This window comes from Pituophis catenifer, unplaced genomic scaffold (assembly GCF_029215685.1).
Source record: "Pituophis catenifer annectens isolate HBS135680 unplaced genomic scaffold, rPitCat1.0.hap2 SCAF_2, whole genome shotgun sequence".
Lineage (NCBI taxonomy): Eukaryota > Metazoa > Chordata > Lepidosauria > Squamata > Colubridae > Pituophis > Pituophis catenifer.
Genome location: NW_027256882.1, coordinates 199,342,931 through 199,363,521, shown reverse-complemented (window position 1 = coordinate 199,363,521; position 20,591 = coordinate 199,342,931). Strand labels below are relative to the sequence as shown.

The 20,591-nt window shown below is 38.0% G+C and overlaps 1 protein-coding gene across 1 annotated transcript in view; it reads left to right on the top strand.

Moving 5' to 3' along the window:
• LOC139310323 (cysteine-rich protein 1-like) overlaps positions 1–15,594 on the top strand; it is a 53,628-nt gene extending 38,034 nt beyond the window's left edge. Inside the window, exons 3-4 of the mRNA XM_070934481.1 lie at positions 5,059–5,113; positions 15,524–15,594. Coding sequence (XP_070790582.1) covers positions 5,059–5,113; positions 15,524–15,594 — 126 coding nt within the window. The remainder of the gene's footprint in view (positions 1–5,058; positions 5,114–15,523) is intronic.
• Positions 15,595–20,591: the final 4,997 nt, after the last annotated feature.

Genomic DNA, 20,591 nt, shown 5'->3' with positions numbered 1-20,591 from the left:
TAGCTCAGAGTTGAAATGCGAAGTCCTTGGAGCTCCCTGAGCTTGGTTGTTTTCTTACCCAAACTAGGTAACATCATCAGTGCTAGTAGTGACTAAAATCCAAGCAATCCATAATTGCCCCCTAAGAGAATTTAGCTTATTTGGGGATGCTGATGGATAGCCCTTTTGCCATCTTGGTTGCTTCACTGGTCATACCCTGGACTTTTTGATTTGCTCATGAGAATGACTCCTTTGAAGTTGTTAGTTTATATGGAGAGTAAATTTTCTAAATTTGATAGGGGTCCCCCTAATGCAAATATCAGTTTCAGAGGAGGGATTTTCACTAAGATTGCAGCAAGGGAGGAAAGGGTTAAATTCACATGATATGATCTTGTTCATTATGAATGGCCTTAAGCTATGGATGTTATTTGCATATTTTAGCAGGGCATGTTAAATATACAGAAGTTAACATTGAAGAGGTAAAATGTCCAAGCAAGTTGTCAGAAATTGTCTGCAGAAATTCTCTGGAGAGACATTGGTTGCCATCAGAGTTAGTAATGGAGGAGCGAGAACAATGTATTGAGCTGGTCTAATATAACTTCCTAGGTTTATCTGGAATAACATGGATATGATCAAATTACAATGCACAAGCATTGCTCAAAAAGACCTGAAGTCAAAAAGATCTATTCAGAAAGGAAACTGTTTATGAAAGCTGATTAACTGTCTTCCTTCTTACTGTTCTAGCCAAGCCTCCTTCAACTTATCCTCCTCCAGATGCTTAGGTTGCTACTCTAAGAATTCACAGCTACCTGACATGTTCAGAATGGAACAACTCGCCATGATCAACTTGCCTTGGCCAACATACCACTGCCAATTTGCCATAGCAACTCAACACAGCCAGCTCGCCACAGCCAACTTGCCACAATTCAACACGGCCAATTTGCCATGGGAAAATTCGGCACGGGACAATTCAACAATTTTATTTATTAATTTAAAATAATTTACATTTTTTCTTAATTTGTGTTGTTCACATTTCATTTTGTCCCTCCTTTTGCATCCGTTCTTTAATGAACGGATTTTTATTGAAATTTCTTCAATATTATGTAACTTTTGTCCTGTGGCGAGCTGGCCGTGGTGAATCAGCCACAGTGAGTTGACTGTGTTGAGTTCTCCTAGACCCAGCAGATTTGTACAGGTACTCCTCAACTTACAACCACAATTGAGCCCAACGTTTCCATTGCTAAGCAAGGCAGTTGTTAAGTGAGTTTCCCCCCATTTTACGACCTTTCTTGACACAGTTTTTAAGTGAATCATTACAGTCTTAAACATAAGTTACTATACATATGGGAAGCTGGAGCATGAACATTATTCTTTCAAGAATGGCACCCATGACTCTGGCCAGATAATTAACCTCAATGCCATCTATTGCCTAAAAAACCCAAATCAATAGACCAAACAGATGATGAATAATTTGTATTAGTTATTGTCACTTTCATTTTTATGATGGAGTTTGTATATAAGGCTTTATAGACTATGTATGGATACTTTTAAGTAGCATCTCCTAACAACTTTCCAGTACTGTAATGTCTCGTTAGTGTCTGTCTCTCTCTCTCTCTCTCTCTCTCTCTCTCTCTCTCTCTCTCTCTCTCTATATATATATATATATATATATATATATATATATATATATATATATATATATATATATATATATATATATATATATACCACTATAGACCTCCTGGTTTAATTTCTTTGCTGTGGATTAGGAAATACAATCCAGAGCAGCACATATTTTTGAACTGTTTGGGTTAGCTTGTTTATCAATTACACATTAACGTCAATTATGATTTGAGCACTGAAGAGTAATTCATGAAGTTTCATATCCAAAATCATGACTTCCCAATGATGCAACTTGGACATTGTTGCAAAAGACAATTGCTCTGTAGATCAACTCTTCATCAGGAAGCAACCCCAGAAACCAAGGGGACTTCCATTTCGACTCCCACAATTCCTCTGAAGCAGCTTAAACACGATCCACTTGTATTCTGTTTTGTTGATTCAAAAGCACGAGCATGAGGGAAGATCACCACCTGGTCTGGGTTGCTGCATAATTTAAAGCAAGAAAAATCTCTTTGCCCTCATTCCACACAAAGGCAGGAGGAGTGGGAGAGAAGAAATGGAAAGAAGAAGAAAAAAAAGCAAAGCAAAGCAATCTGGCACTTTGGAAAGGAGGTCCATCAGTGAAGAGAAAATGGAAACTGGCATTTCATCCCTGTTTGCTTTGCCAAGGCTTCTAAGGAGAAGACGCTGAGGAGAAGAAATGGTTTTTTTTTCTTTACAAGATCCTACACTCAGAAACCAGGAGGGGGGAAGCCCTCTCCCAATGCAGAAATTATTTATTTATTCACTTACTTATGAAATTTATTAACTCTGGGTGGATAACAATGACTTCACCCATGTTATCAGGGCTCTAGGCTCAATGGCAAAATCAAATCTTTGTGAAAAACCAGCAGGGGTGGTTTAAACCAGCAGAAGTATAATTTCCACAGGGATCTAAAGTCAGCCAGCTGTTCCAGAGGAAGGGTACCATAACAGAAAAGGCTCTTCGGGAGTCTTGCCAATGGCACTTCCTTGCAGATAGGCACCAGAGCATGCCTCACCTGTCAGATCAAACCAGCTGGGTAAATACCACTAGGGAGAGATGACGTGATAAGTAAATCTTCCTCAAGGCAATCTGGTTTCCAACTGAAACATAGATTTGGAACCGTTCCTCTTCCATTGCAGCAACATGGAACTAAGTTGGCTTAGTTGCCAGACAGAAATGATGCTGTTGAACTACAGGGATATGATATGAAGGCAGATTCAGACTGGTAAGATTTGTTACTGTAATCCTATAATAAATGTAGTACTAGCATTCATAACTTTGATTTCCTTCCATGGCCTACTTTGAAGGGCTGATATCAGCCTTGCCAGTCTGAATGTATCTCTCCCCTCCCTGCCTTTATCTCAAGGAGGACTAGGGAAGCTCAAGTCTGAGATGTTTTCTCAAATTATATTTCTGCTTCAGACTCAAATTTCTCTTATTTGACCAATGTCTTGCCTTGGCTATTTCCTCCTTTCCCTCAAGGTTATTCTCACAACCCCTTACAATTATGAACCCAGTACTGTTGAGAACAGTACTTTTCCTTCATCAGTGAGAAATTTCAGCATTTGCCAGTAGGGTAGATGATGGTAAGACTTTAACTCAAGATTCAGTCTTGGTTAGCATTTTATAAATTAAGCACTACATTCTACCAGCACCAACACAATTTCTCTGGGCAAAACATACCCGGGTGCTAATGGTTGCTCCAGTGCATTTCAGCCTTGAAGAATAGGCTATCCTGAATGGGCAAAAGGGTGGGACTGAACTGGCAATGACTTTAACATTGTGCTGAGCTCAGAGTAAACCCTCCTAATAAAGAGAAAATAAAATACAAAACTAAAGTACAACCCTAATCTCTCAGTCATAACTGTTTGAACTCTCCCCATGGAATTCCTTACTAAGTTCTCAGCTTTTATCCTGTTTCCCCATGTAACAATGGCCATGTGTTTTACTCTGCATGATCACACCCACATCTTTCCCAGAATTTAAATCTCCTTAACAAGAACATTTGGGGGAGGCATAATGGCAGATCTCCTCTATCCCCTACATGGAAATGGTTTTAGACTCAAGGTACATTGCAGGAATTTGAGAAAATGTTAATAATAAGAAATGGTAGAAAGGGGTGTCTTTCTAATTCATTGATTGGGGTTCTTTTTTCCAAAACACCCAAATAGGTTGGACTGGCACATATATTTAATTTTCCATTAGCATCTGATTTAAGGAAAATAGACTTCAAGGAGAAAATAAAACCTGGGTGGACTTCAAAGTGTCTGCAGTAGGAGGGTTCAGTTTAAACTTTCAAGCATCTTTTGGCAGGTATATGAGTAATTTAGAGAAAAAAAGTTCAGGTAGTGTCTGCTAGAAAAATGTGCATTATAATGTATACAGGTTTTTTTGCAAGAGTTTTTTTGGGTTTCTTTAAAAAAAGAAACCTTCATACTGCTGTAGAAATAAAATGAAAAGGTGGAACAGTGAGAAACTGACTTGACAAATGTATTCATCCTACTCAGGTTGAGCAGATGGATAGCAAGTGTGTGCATGGATAATACTAGTACCAATCTTTCTTGCCAGAACTCCAGCAGGAGCATCTCTTACATCACAGACATGTTTGTTCCAGATTCAGACTGATTCATACTCTCTTTTTGCCTTCAAGTGGCAATTTTGCTTTTAGCCCAGTAGGATGTGATACAAATTCCAATGATTTGGAATACTTATGATCAGGATCCTATTGTCTACCCTCAGATATTATGCACTATCAGCATGCGGTACAACAGCCTCCATGAGATTAACAGTCCATGAATATCTTTAGTAAATATGCAACAATGGATCTTGTAAGAGGCGCGGTGGCTCAGTGGATTAATGACGTTGGAGATTATTTCTGCTCCAGCGATTCGAGTCATAGCATTGCGTGATGGGGTGAGCTCCCATCACTTGGTTCAGCTTCTGTCCACCTAAGCATATTCCATGCAAGTAGATAAACAGGTACCATTTCGGGGGTGGGGAGAACGAGCTGGTGCTCTGTGCAGGCAGGCAGTTTCCTGCCCTCTGAACCTTCCTGGTTGTATGTAATGTATGGAATTATCAGACATGGATGAACTTGGATTCAAAATGATCCAAGCCCAAAATGGTTCTGGGGAGGGAGGGTGCCTTGGATGATGCTATAGCAAGAGCCGCTTGTCTTTTTTTCTGGTGCAAAGCCAGCTCGCCCTCTTGTGGCGCACCATGGGAGTGCTTCCTTCAAGGGAGCTGGTACCTTGGCAGCCAAGCTACTACTCTGCAATTGCTAATGTAACAATGCCATATGGTGATGATGATGATGAACAACAACAACAACAACAACAACAACAACAACAACAATAATAATAATAATAATAATAATAATAATAATAATAATAATAATAATAACTGATCTTGTTTCTCATCTTCTTTCACAGCATGATGACAAGCCTTATTGCACCCATTGCTATCTTCAGCGTTTTGGACCAAGAGGTAAATTTAAGACCTGGAAACCAGTTGCTTGTAATAGGAGAGGAACACTAGAGAACAGGGGAAGCAGAAGTAGAGCGCAGACAAGTTGTATGGAGTAAATAGAGATTTCAGGGTTTCTTCTGTGTTCCCTCTTTATTATTTTGCTTGCTCTTTGGCTAAAAGATTGCTAATCTTGGGTTACTTCCTTTCCTGTCATATGTAGACTCTTTTCTTTGCAGGATGTAGGTAGCGAGATGCTGGGCTTTGCCCATCCTTATAATGTATTTCCAATAAATATATCTCTTTCTGTTATAGTTATAAAATCTCCATTGCTCAGATCAAATTCCCATTAACAGGAATGTTCACGTGGACGCACACCAAGTTTCAACCTCCAGCAAGAAGGAGAGAAAAACTGTTGTTGATCAATGTTAAAAGCTGATTGATAGCTAGTTTCTAACACCAGTTGTTGAAAACAGGAGGCTTACATGTGCATCAAAGGGACTTTACTTCATCTTTGCAACTTTTATCATCACAAACCAAAATGGCTAGTGCACTTTTCTTCAGAACTGCTCTTTTATTTAAAATGACTGGGAAACTGCTTGGATTCCCAAGTAGTTGTCATCCCTAGAGCCTTTATATTTATCCTGGCAGCATCAGTAAGAAAGGCCCATAGTAGAAAATCTTCTTTGGAATTCTAGCGATCCTGACTGTGAGGAAGAGCCATATAAACATACACACGTACGTCCATTTTTCACCGATCTGAAATTGGACAAGTGTGGGAGGCATGGAGACAGGTGAGATCGTGCTCCTGCTCTCAAGTAATCACTTATATCCATGCCTATGTTGTACATCTCCATGTTCCATTTGGCATGCCACTTGTGGATCTTCTAAGCTCTTATGCCTGATTAGTTGCATGCAAATGAAAATTGAATCAGGACAAATATGAGGACTCTATGAAGTCCAATTTTTTTTACTACTGGTTCTGTGGCCGTGGCTTGGTGAGCATGGGGTGGCTTGGTGGGCGTGGCAGGGGAAGGATACTGCAAATCTCCATTCCCACCCCACTCCAGGGGAAGGATACTTCAAAATCTCCATTTCCATCCCACTCTGGGGTATTTGCCGGTTGTCCAAACTACTCAAAATTTCCAGTACCGGTTCTCCAGAACCTGTTAGAACCTGCTGGATTTCACCCCTGCTATGAAGGTAACTCGGTGTCAAGTGAGGCATCATTTGGATTGCTTTACAGAATTTATTGGAGGGCATGTTATGAATGATATAACCTACTTCAGGTGACTGAATTACTTGTCCCCACCGTGGGTTGGTTGGAAAGAAAGTAATCTGCAGCAAACTGTTCGGTATTATCAGTCCATCCAAACTATCCTGATTTCATAGAACTTTACTTTAAAGGTCTGTGGCATCTGGGTAGCTCTAATTCCATCACTTCAGCAACAGTTCTGCTGGTAACAATGAAAACCAAAAAATCTTTTTAATCTACAGAAGATAAGTAAAGATCATTCCTATCTTTACTTCAGCATGGTCCAATGCCTTCCTTTTTTTGTACATAGAAGTGGTGATGAAAAGGTGAGAACAAAGGAGCTGCTAATTCTCTGTTCTTCATACAGATTATGGAGCTGCCGTTTTACTTAGCAAGCTCTTTCCAAATTGAGATGTGCAGAACAATATGCTGCTTTCCAGTTGCACTATTGGGAAGCCCAGTCCTCAATCTCTCTTTCCATTGCTTAGGTTCCATTGTATGAAGAAAAATAGTCCAACTAATTAGTAGCAGCAAAGAAAGCTTATTTGAAAGAATGACAGATCCTTTTCAGAGTGTATTCTTAACATCTTCCAGAATGGTGAATTTGGCATTTGATCAATCAAGTCAATTTCATTTTACTGTGCTGAAGTAAACAGAATTGAATTTTAGAAACCTTGTCCCAGTTTACAAGAATAAGAAGAAAGTTGATTATTCAACTTTCCTAAATTCATAATAATCATTCCAGTTTATGCCTTTAAGTATAAGACCAAAGTTTGATTATTATAATTTTTCCAAATCTATTATACAATAGAATGGAATGGAATGGAATGGAATGGAAGGTGGAGTGCAGTGGGATGGAGAATGGAATGGAATGGAATGGAATAGAAAATAGAACAGAACAGAACAGACCAGAACAGAGTAGAAAAACTATATTTGGCCAAGTGTGATTAGATTATTTTAGATGGTTTAGATTGGACTGTTTTAGATTATAAATCTATTAAAGAAGCAGTCTCTCAACTTGTTCTTTATAAATCACAGCTAAAAGATGTTTTTATATAAATTTATTAGTAATTCCCACAATTTGTTATTATGCTAGTGGACGGCCTTTCCAGAAATTCTGAAGTTTGCCTAAAAATTCTGTTTATCTGGTTTGTTTCTTCCTTTGCTCCCACCCTCATTGTTATTTAACAACTCTTAATTATTTAAGGAAAGTGTGATTACTTTTGCTTTCTAATTTTTTTCTGTGCTCCCATTTTGCCTTTTCTTGTCATACTGGCTTCTAAGAGCCTTAGCCTTGTTTCTCTTAACATTATTTTTGTACAGCGCCTATCAACTATAATACATTTAAAATTAGCATTAGGGTCAAGTCATGCTAACCATTCTATCTTTGAGATATGGTCAGTGAATAGAAACAATTTGGTTATTGGACCACAGGTTCCTGTCAGATGTAAATGCCTTATTCTATAATGTGTAAATAATATATGAACGGGGTATCAGGGGTTAACTTATTCTTAAATTCTTAATGTATTCATGATTCACCACTCCCACATCTAGCTCCACCCATTGTATATATAAGGAGCTGTTTGCCCCCATTTTCTTGCTTCTACCTATGAATATTCAGTGAATATAGAATGCCTATTGTAAATAAAAGGAGATATATTTAAACCTTTAACTCTTACTAAATTTATTGAGTCTGATCCTGAAAAATATTGCAACAAGCTGGTAGCAGAGGATGGTTAATTGACTCAATAAAAATTAAAAATGTCTAAGAAAGATAGGCCCAACACCAGGGCATACAGCAAAGAAATAGAAACAGAACAAGAAATAATCAACGAATCCACAAATGCGATTTCGAGAGAATCTGAAGACCACTGAAGACGAAGAAATAATAGATGAAAATGATGATGAGGAGGAAATCGAAATAAAGAATAACGAACTCAGGTCAGAAATATTAAAACTATTGAAAAGCCAGAAGAATGATGAAAGTCTCATCGCGGACCTCCAAGATATGCTGAAGAACAGCGGAGCAGCGAGAGAGAAGCACATCACTAATGAAAAATCAAAAGACACCAAAATAGTGAGTGATATGACTACAGAAAATATTATTGTGAAAAAGAAAACCGGTGATCCCGCGCGAAATTTTGAATGGCAGCCATCTTGGTTTCAACAGACCTCCAGGGTGAGCGAAGCAGAGCCAATCAGAAAGCTCAATTCAAAATTTCTGGCGCGAAAAACATCAGACAACGAAAATGAAAAAGAAGACTCTAACACCTCTGAAGAATCGGAATCGGAAAGTGAAGAGGATTCAACAAACAATCAAATAAAATCAGCAATGAAAATGCTTTTTGCTGCCTTTGGACCAAAACTAAAAATAACAAAAAAACTGACGAAGAAGCGAACGGTCAAGCCAATGCCTCAAGACCTGCCCGCTCCCATTCTGACTACGAGAGCGACGACGCCCGAACCCAGAGAGCCCTGCCGATACCGCCCCACGCCACAGACCGAAGCAAGCACCAACGCCGTCAAAAGAAGAAGAAGAGCAGCCGCCATCGTCAAGACTCCCAAAATCGAGCCAGAGACCAATTCGTCTGAGGAGGAGCAGAACGAGCGAGCCGCAACGAGGAGAACCTCTCAGGACGACTCCGTGGAAGAAATGAACAACGCGCATGCGCAAGACTACGCAGACGGTCCGGGAAGACATGAACTGGCGAGGAGACCGTGCAGGCTCGTTGCGAGCATCCCCACGCCGTTTTGTAACTTTCTGCATTTGCGAGACCACGGACTACCTCAGGTTGTAAGTAATGGACCTAATAATGTCGGAAATTTACCCAGTGACTTCCCAAAGCTAAGGGTAGATGGCATTAATTTGCAAGAATGGTATCAGCAGCTCCAGGTTGTCTTTATGAAGGAAAACTTACTGTTTTTTATCACTAGTCCCCCAAAAAGACCTTGGACTCTAAAAATAGACTGCTTACACCATAGAGCATTTTTCTTATTAATATCTAGCGTGTCTCCTGCAATGTATCATAGCATTAAGCAAAATATGACTGTGTCAGAAATTATTCAATGCATGTTCAATTTGTTTTACAGTGACAGCGTAGCTACCACTACAAGGATGTCTAAAGATTTCTTTTCATCTAGGATAAAACCAGGGGTTTCCATAAGTGAGCATTTAATATCTTTAAACAAAATAAGAGCTGAGCTGCATTTAAGGGGGGAGGTGATTTCAGATCAAACAATGAAAAGTGTTATTATCAACTCACTTGATTCATCATGGGACAATTATATGTCACATTTAGACACAATCAATCTAGGATACTTATCCATAGAAAGTCTATCCAATAAATTAATAGCAGAAGACAATTCAAGAAGGAATCGTTCTAACAATCACATAGAACACAAAACATATAGGAAAGTAGCTTTCCAAGAAAAATATAATGAAACATTTAAATGTCATAACTGTGGATCCAGGGAACACAATAGAAGGGATTGCCCCAAAATTTCAAAAGAAAGACATAGGTCAGAATATAGAAACAAATACAATTATAGACAGTCTTCCATGGATAGACATAGATACAGAAGCCCACCAAATTACAAAGACAATAGAGGGGGCAGAGATAATTCAAAGGATAGAAAATCTGGTTCATTGAATGGATTAAATAAACAAGACAACACTAACACACAGCAGAATGAAAATAGTAATTGGCTTATTGATTCTGGAGCAACTAATCACACCACTAATAACAAAGATATATTGTCTTCATTTGTAGAAGATAAATTTGTAATAAAGGTAGCTAACCAAGAAAAGGTTCAAGTATTAGGCAGAGGGAATGTAATACTGCCAGGTCTAGGAAAAATAGAGGGGGTATTGCTAATACCTGAAATACCTCATAACATACTAAGTGCCATAAAACTAAGTAGAGATTCTGATATTAACATAGTTTTTTCTAAAGGAAAGGCGACTTTAGAGAAAAATAAAATAGATATAGGCACTGTAATAATTAAAGGAGGCCTACCTTATCTGATAACAAAGGAAAAATGGTTACACAACATTGATTCAAATATGGAAGATTGTATTGAAGTAGATGATGAAAACATTAGCAACAGTGACAATGATGAATGTAAAATATCTCATGATCACAAAGATGTGCACAATGAAAAAAAACCAAAAATAGGTAAGCCAATTCATGATGAGTGTGCTCACATCTTACATAGGAAGTTAGGACATGCCAGTTTTCCTGTAGTACAAAAAATGACTGAACACGCAGAAGGTGTCAAAATAAAAAATTGTGAAAACTATTTGGAATGCTCAGTATGTAAATCTACAAAACTAAAGACTAGCCCCAGACCAAGAAAATCCACCAGATCAACCAACCAAATTTTTGATTTAGTACACATGGACTTAGTTGGTCCACTAACTCCATCAATCACTTACAGAAAACGTTACTTCTTAACCATAGTAGACGATTATAGCCGTTATGGATTTGTCTATACATTAAAACACAAAGACGAAACCTTTCAAAAATTTAAAGAATTTTATAAACGCATAGAAACACAACACAATATCAGAATAAAACAAATTATGACAGATAGGGGATGTGAATTCATGTCTAAAGAATTCTCCCAATGGTTAAAGGACAGAGGAATGTTACATTACACGTCTAGTCCATTTTCTGCGTTCCAGAACGGGATTGCAGAGAGGAAGAACTCAACATTACAAACCATGATTAGATGCACATTGGAAGATGCTGGCTTAAGCAAACAATTCTGGTCAGAAGCCTTACATTATTCCAATTACACACAGAATAGAACCTGGTCCAGCATAGTAAATAAAACACCATATGAAGTAATGTATAATAGAAAACCAAAATTGGCACACATGCACATATTTGGGGTCACTGCAGACATACACATACCTAAGCAACTGAGAAGAAAGGGAGAAAACGTGTCCAGAAGACTCAGATTTATGGGATACGAGACAGGTACTAAAGGGTACAGATTCATTGATAGTAATAACAAATTTATAGTCTCCAGAACAGCTGTATTCCATGAACAGGCCAACTGGTCTAAAATACATCTTAATGAAATATTTCCAAGTGACAACAAAGATACAAAATCCCAAGAGAAAGGGACCATAGAAAAGCAAAACATCAACAAATATAAAAACAAAACCAAAACATGGACAAATAGCCAACACAAAATAAAGACAGACACACTAACTAAAAAGGAAGCAAGATATTTGCATGATAACAATAGTAAACCTGAAAAAACAATTAGAAACACCAGAAATCAGATGCCAAATAAATATAAAGACTATGTAATGCATATGGATGATGAACCAAAGACACCTAATACATATGAGGAAGTGTTAAAACTCCCTCGTGAAGAAAAAGAAAAATGGGAATTAGCAATGAAAAAGGAAATGGAAAGCTTACAAGGACTAAATGTATTTACACCTGCAATCGCACCAAAGGATAAAACAATTATTGGTACCAGGTGGATATATAAAATTAAGAACTTAGAGGGAGGCAATACCCTATACAAAGCTAGACTAGTTGCACAAGGTTATGCACAGAAATATCCGGAGGATTACACTGACACGTATTCCCCCACAGTAAGAACCGAGAGTGTCAAAACAGCTCTAGTGGTAGCATCAGCACTTAATCTCGATGTATTCCAATATGACATACAGACAGCGTACCTACACGCAAAACTAGATAAGGAAATATATGTAAGAGCACCCCACAGTCAATACACAAACAGAAATGAGACTTGGTTGTTAAACAAGAGTTTATACGGGTTAAAACAATCTGGTAAACGATGGTATGATTGCTTAGTAAAAGTACTTAAAACCATGGACTTCAATGCCACCACTGCTGATAACTGTTTTTTCGTTAAAAAGGGTGATGATTACATAGAATTTGTATTAATCTATGTGGATGACATTTTATACATAGGAAAACATAAAGAGAGAAGAGAAACTTTTGTAACCAAGCTAAATGAACATTTCTCATTGAAATCTCTAGGCAAAGTGAACAAATATCTTGGTGTTCAAATTAACAAAACAAAAAGAGGTTTCAAACTTACTCAAAGAGATAAGATCATAGAGCTCTTAAACAAATGCAATCTAAGTAATGCCAAACCTTGTGATACTCCTATGCAGACTGACTTTCTAAGAAATACTGATGAATCATCCCCTGAATTCAAAGATAGCACATTTTATAGATCAGTCATAGGTTCACTTCTTTATATATCTAATTGGACAAGACCAGATATCGCTTTACCCCTCAATTTATTATCCAGACATGTCAGCAAGCCAACAATGTACCACTGGGAAGCTGTTAAAAGAATATTAAGATATCTGAAAAGTACACTAGACTTTTGTTTAATGTTGGAACCTAACGATAATAAAGAACCAAAGCTTACATGTTATGCGGATGCAGACTGGGCTGGAGACACCTCGTGTAGAAAAAGTACATCTGGTTATATATTCCTCTTAAATGACTGTCCAGTTTACTGGTACACTGGTAAACAAGAATTAGTGGCCACTTCAACGACAGAAGCAGAATATGTTTGTTTATCTAAAGCTGCAAATAACCTTGTATGGTTTAATGATTTGATTTCAGATGTTTGGAAAAAACCTGCTTTGCCTTTTGTTATGCATGAAGATAATAAAGCAGCTATTGAAATATCCAGATCAGACGCCATTGGACAAAGGTCCAGACACATAGATATAAAATTTAAACATGTGAGACAATTATCTCAGGATGGATTTATTAAAGCAGTGCATTGTGAAACTTCAGAACAATTAGCTGACATATTGACAAAACCTTTACCTGCTAAGCAGCATAAATACTTAACTTCTAAACTGTATGTTTTGTACTGTCCTGAATCTGAATGTAATTGGTGTTGTGTAACGAATCGGCATTTAGAGGGGGATTTGTCAGATGTAAATGCCTTATTCTATAATGTGTAAATAATATATGAACGGGGTATCAGGGGTTAACTTATTCTTCAATTTTTAATGTATTCATGATTCACCACTCCCACATCTAGCTCCACCCATTGTATATATAAGGAGCTGTTTGCCCCCATTTTCTTGCTTCTACCTATGAATATTCAGTGAATATAGAATGCCTATTGTAAATAAAAGGAGATATATTTAAACCTTTAACTCTTACTAAATTTATTGAGTCTGATCCTGAAAAATATTGCAACAGTTCCTGAGTGAGTCTTCTCCCTGTCACCCCTCAGGGTCAATTCAGCGTACTATGAATGTTTTCTTACAATGGCAACTTAAGCAGTCCATACATAAGGGTGTGTGGGGGGAATCTCATAGGTTTGGTAGTGAATGTTGTTTACATGTGTATGGTGTGTGTGTGGGTGGGTACCTTTTATCACCACAATAGGTTGGCCAGATTCTAGGCTGCAAAAATCCATCTTGAGGTCAAGAACATGAAATCTTTCAAGATCTCCAAATGTCTTCATCCAGTTAATTGTTGTAAAAATCAGTTGGGCAGAGAGAAAAACCAACCTTAAGGAAATATCCAAGTAGAATGCAAACATTCCAGTAATCCAGTGAATTCTACCCTGACATCATATTTTCAGAACTTTAAGAAATGTTTGTGGGGTTTTCCCCCCGGAATTCAGCTTAAATATTTGTAGTCTCTTCTTCTCCCTCTCCCTCCCTCAAGCATATCTTAAGATTCAAACAGTGGGGATAAGTTCTGTTACCATATGATTTTTCTATCTCTGGTCTCCTAGAATGGTTTCTTTTAATATCTTACCTGATGTGATAAAAAAATATTAAACGTTTGCATATTTTTCATGGGTCTTAAATTGGCTAAATTAAGAAAATATCCTCATGCACATTTTAAATCTTACAGTAGTGTGTGATGTTTCCCTCAGATGATATGAAAAATAGTGGGTTGCCAAGTTTATTTAACCTTGATTTGTTTAATTGGACACAATGGCTTGGTCTACTCACTGTACTAAACCCAAACCTAAACCTTCCTACATTTTGATTTAGTATCATGTGCTAAGCATTCCTTTGTGCATGGCAGTAACTTTTGAGAATATGGTTATCGGATCTGGGCTGCAAAAATGCAAGCGATCAACACATGACAATAAAGTTTCCTGTATCCCTCTTCCATGTAGTGGTCATTTGGCTTTTTGGAACCCAGATCTAGAAGTTTTAGCCAAGAACGGCAGTTTTGTCTTACCTCTCTTCTCTCTGCAAATGCAGCAAATGAAGGCTTGCAAGAAAAATAAATATGCATTAGGATAACCTTTTTTTCTTGAGATCATAACATTTCCTTGGAAAAGTCTTTGTGCTATGTAAAAATGAGGTGTAGATGATTTGGAACAGGTCAGTGAGAACTTGTAATCTGGGGAAAGACTTATATTTTCTTTGTTTCATTCAATTAATTGCAGCTATTGAATGTTTCAAGAATTGTGAATTGCATTTTATTCACACACACACACACACATACATACACACACACATTCCAATAAACTTTAATTTTATGTATCCCTTGTGAGATTAAACCAGCTTTGAAAAGTGGAAGTAAAGGAGAACTAATAGCTTTAATCATATGCTTCTACACTATAGGACCAGAAGCTTGTCGTTATTATTTTTTTCACTTTTCCCTGTTAATTGCCAATATTATATTTTGCAAACTTTCTGCAAAACTGAGCCAGTGTAATTTCCTAGAAAGGATAAATTTTGATAAAAAAGAATAAAGCAAGTGGTACAGATTAGGTTTCTGGTACAGCATCTTTCCTGGCATGTGTCTATATTTTAATTGTCTAGCTTCTTTATTTATTTATTTATTTATCACATTTTGGAACCAATCCATCTCTCTCACAGAGGAACTCTGGGCTATGTACAATAAGAAAAATAGAAAAATAGAATTATTTATTGGCCAAGTGTGATTGGACACACAAGGAATTTGTCTTGGTGCATATGCTTTAATAACATATTAAACCATAAAAAAAAACTCATCTAAAAGTTACACATTTTAAAAAGAGGCAAGAATGATTAAAACACTGTTAAAAAATAGTTAAAAGGCTGGGGCTTTCAGTGCTAACCTATGAAAGTTAAATGCAGTTTTTTCTTTATCAATCCATCCATCCATCTATCCCTAACATTAACTTTTTTGTTTTTTGTTTTTAAGGAGCAAGACCTTCAAGATTGCGTTCATCCTTTGGCACTTCTTCTTCTTCCCGAGTTCCAGCACAAATCTGAAAATCCAGCTAGATGCCTGGCTTTTGTTATGCTGCAGAAGTAGCATTTTATAAAACAATATGCCAAGTTCACATTTAAAGGACTTTATCGCTTGGTTATAAATATGAGTCCAAATAAGTTAAGACAGCTCCTCGAAGAGTGTTAATGCTACAGCTGCTTCAGATAGCAGCTGTGATAAATACATTTTCAATAGGTTGCAGTTAATATCTGCAAAAAATGTACTATCTTTTTGGTACGTGCAGTGTTTCAATGAACATGTTAGTTCTGCGCCTTTTAGTCAACATTACATCTTTTTTCCCTTTTCATTCAGAAATGAAGCAAAAAAAAAATGCACATCTCTAATGCAGACAAGAGAGAGCAGGATTGGCCCAATTTCACAATGAATCCAGGTAGTCATGGGCCTATTCATGTATGTGCTAGCGATGGGAAATATGAATTGTGTTTTCATGTTCAATATATGTTTAATGTTTCATGCAATATTTTCCTAGAGCTTTGAGGTAAACATGAGCAATAAGAACATACTGAAACAAGTTCTCCATTGTCCCTAATTCACACAATTGGCATTCTGTCATTAAGCAACCACTTATGGGAACCATAGGTTTAATCCATGCAATCCTACACTGTAAGCACTAAGCCCAGCATGATTTACTTTTGAGGAAATGTACTGCATTATGCTGTAAGATAATCCTCGGATTTATATATAATGAAACTACATCTCATTATAAAGAACTAATGGCAATCAAGCCACATTTCCAACACAAATAATAATTCACTTTTTTTGCAGTTGCTTTCATGTATTATTGTCAAGAGGCTTCTCAATCAACCAACACAAGTAGTATTCCATTGATAAGAGTGGTGTGCTTTCTATGTGGAATAGACTTGATATGATTTGACAGCTTTTGAGTTTTGAATTGAGTTTTGATCGATCCATCTATTGTTCACCCTTTTGAGTGCTTAAATAAGTAGAAATTGGGGCATAATTTTATACCAAATAAGGAAATAGTTTGAACAGGTACTGTTACTTCTGGTGACTTCTGACACCCAGAACTACATGATCACCTTAGGTAAATGAAGGAATAAATGTATACTCCTCCAAAAAACATAACTCTTGTCCTTTGTGTGATGGAATCAATCTACTATCCTAATTTTTTTTTTTTCACTCATATATTTGAAGATGTTTCTTAGGAACACAAAGAATGACAGATAAGAAAACCACTACTCAGAAATAATGAGAACTGAAGAGGATGTATAGGTATGGGTATGGGTATGGGTATGGGTATGGGTATGGGTATGGGTCAGTGGTGGGTTTAAATTTTTTTTACTACCGGTTCTGTGGCATGGCTTGGTGGGCGTGGCAGGGGAAGGCTACTGTAAAATCTCCATTCCCACCCCACTCTAGGGGAAGGTTACTACAAAATCCCCATTTCATCCCTATCAGCTGGGACTTGGGAGGCAGAGAATAGATGGGGGCAGGGCCAGTCAGAATTTTTACTACCAGTTCTCCAAACTACTCAAAATTTCCGCTACCGGTTCTCCAGAACTGGTCAGAACCTGCTGAAACCCACCTCTGGTATGGGTATGGGTATGGGTATGGATATGGGTATGGGTATGGGTATGGATATGGGTATGGGTATGGGTGTGGATATGGATATGGATATGGATATGGATATGGATATGGATATGGATATGGATATGGATATGGATATGGATATGGATATAATATGGGCACTGGTGAAATCCTCCACAGATTGCCACCGGTTCACTGTCCGTGTGTGTGCAGTGCGTGCCAAAAGTGTGCTGGGCATGCATGGACTGTGTGCACTATAAGTATGCAGTGCACGCCAAACGCATGCTTCAAGCGGAAAAAGGAGGTTTAACAAGATAAGTAAAACAGTGAGGGGGGGGAACAGCTGTGCTGCATGATTTAGATTCGCTAGAAAGTAGGATTTCCTGCTTTTTAGCGAATATAAATCGCACGGCACAGCTGATTGTCGGAAATATCAGTTCAGACGAACCGGTAGCATTTTTTTACTACCAGTTCGCCCGAACTGGTAGATTTTATCACTACCGGTTCACCCAAACTGGTGCGAACCGGTAGCATTTCACCACTGGGTATGGGTATATGTACATGTACATGTACATGTACATGTGTAGGTGTATATAATTGGTTTGAAAAAAAATCTTCAATTTAGAAAAATTATATTGTGCAGTGGTGGAGGACAAAATATAAGCAAGTACATGCAGCCTTGTCTCCTAAAATGTTTAATTCCATGCCCTTCTTTCTGTCCTCTTGAAAATACCATGTCCTTTTAAACATACATCATTCCACATCCACTTTTTCCTTTTACACCTTACCCACTTTTTCCTGCCCACAATCCCTTTTTCTAACTCAATATGTCATGCAAGATTGAAAGCAGCTGTTGTGACCACCGAAATGTTGCCCTCCCTTATTCTGTCCTTCTTAACTCTTGTTATAAATAGTGAAATAGGCCCCTGAATTAACTCTATGAACTGAAGGCACCAAGCACTTTGCTGTAAAATCTAAACAACAGAAAGGAGAAAATTCCCTTCCTGTGTTTGCAACCTCTAACTAACCAAATCATTCACGGTTTGACCTTCAGTACATCAGTAACAAATCTTCACGGCTTGCTGAGAATATTGCCTGTATTATTTTTTCAACTGCCCTGTGCTTGCTTCCTTAATAAAATATACACAACTGGACAAGGGGAAGAGATTGGGTAGCTTTGGGTAACTGAATTTGTTCTTGCTCACAAAAAGGGCATACACATTAATGTGATTGTACACATATCAAAGAAAATTCTGAAAAAAGAGTATATTCTTTCTAAGCCATAAGCCTGGATTCTCATTTGTCTAGGGAAATAATTATAATTGCAAGATTGGTGACAATAATATCACAAAATACAAACAAATATTGGTTTATTTATTTAGATGTGTGTTTTTTTGTTTGATTTGTAAGCTGCCCATCTCACCTAAAGGCAACTCTGGGTGACTTACAAACATTAAAATATTAAAAGCCAGTAAAACATTGCACAATAAATAACAATAATAATTTACAATTAAACATTGCAGAGGAAGATGCGCACGGGGAGAGGTGGGGCTCTTCTCTTATTCTCTTATTCCAGCAGTCACCTCCAGAGTGATGTATCCCTGTTGGGGCCCCAGGACAACTGGCAGAACCAAGACTTCCAACCTTTACAGAAGATCATAAGAGTGGACATGGATCTCACCTCTAGGGGAGCTATGATGTTCTAAAGGACGGGAGCCACATAGAAAAAGCTCTTCTCCTGAATCCCACCAGCTGAAATGCCTTGCCTAATGGATTTTTGCATCTTCTTTTATATCAGTTCTTTGTTTTTCAAACCAGTTAGCTAGGCCCTACTTTTTTTCTTCATCATGTAATCTTCCTAAAATAAAAGCTAGTGAGTCCAGATCCATACATGATCACAGTGCACACTACCATATTTCACTGAAAATAAGACCGGGTCTTATATTAATTTTTGCTCCAAAAGACGCATTAGGGCAGGGGTGGGCAAATATGGCCCTTTTACAACCTGTGGACTTCAACTCCCAGAATAACTGAGACAGCCAAGCTGACTCAGGAATTCTGGGAGTTGAAGTCCACAGGCTGTAAAAGGGCCACATTTGCCCACCCCTGCATTAGGGCTTACTTTCTGGTAAGGTCTTTGTCATGGTTCCAAACCAAGCCAGCAAAAGAAGAGGCCACAGTGTGAGCAGAATGTGTCTCTTTACTGGAGTCTCAGCTTGGCACATGGTGAACAATACAAGTAAAAGGGTTTCTAGCCAGCTTTACTGGCTTCTGCTAGCCAGCTGACTATACGGACTCAGCATGCTCCACCCTCCTGTTCCTGGTTTTTCCCCAGATGGCTCCAGCAAGTACTCTTCGAGCCCGGTTGCTCTCTGGCTGGCTCCAGCAAGTATTCTTCAGACCTGGATGGCTTCTGAACTGACCACAGCTGGCTTGCCTTCCTGGCTCCTCGCCCAGCATGAGTCCATCACCCAACACCCCTCCGTGGTCCCATGCATGCCCCTACATATGTGTGGCAGCTCCAAAATGGCGCATTGTGGCCATTTTGAATGGCGCACTGTCTCGGACGTTGACAGTCTTATTTTTGGGAAAATACAGTACAAAATGAATCCATCTGGCAGACGATCTTAACTGGGGCTTATTTTGGGGGTAGGGCTTATATTACAAGCATCCTGAAAAATCATGCTAAGGCTTATTTTCTGGTTAGGTCTTATTTTCAGGAAAACACCATAGGTGGCTTTTGTAGAGTTAAAAAATTGGGAAGTTCCTCTGCACCCATATGTCACATTAAGCTCTCAAAGGAAAAAAACAGGAATGCCATAAAAAGAAAAAGAGAGACACACACAGAGAAGAGAGGGAGGGAGGGAGGGAGGGAGGGAGAGAGAGAGAGAGAGAGAGAGAGAGAAGAATGAAAGAATGAAAGAAAGAAAGAAAGAAAAAGAAAGAAAGAAAGAAAGAAAGAAAGAAAGAAAGAAAGAAAGAGAGAGAGAGAGAGAGAGAAGGAAGGAAGGAAGGAGGGAAGGAAGGAAAGAAAAAAGAAAGAGAAAAAGAAAAAGACAAGATGCTCATTTGAGAATTTCAGAGGTGCTTAATTTTGGAGGCTTAAAAATATTGACATGGCTGTGGAGTGAGGAAGATAAATACTAATAAAAACCTAGTCATAATTGGTTTTAAAATGGATCCTTCAAGGTATTGAAAAAGCAGTATGAAATATTAAAGTGATGCTGTTATCTGTTCTGTGACCATATTAGTTAAATTATGGCACATCGCATAACTTGTAGGGGAGGAATTATTGGAAGTATTCTTCTACAGTGCGATTCTTCAAGGAGAGACTCTATTATGGTGACACAATAATTTTCTGCAGATAATTTAGCGGAGTGATTAAATGATGTTAATTTATTTTATTATGGAATAGGTTTGGGGGTTATTC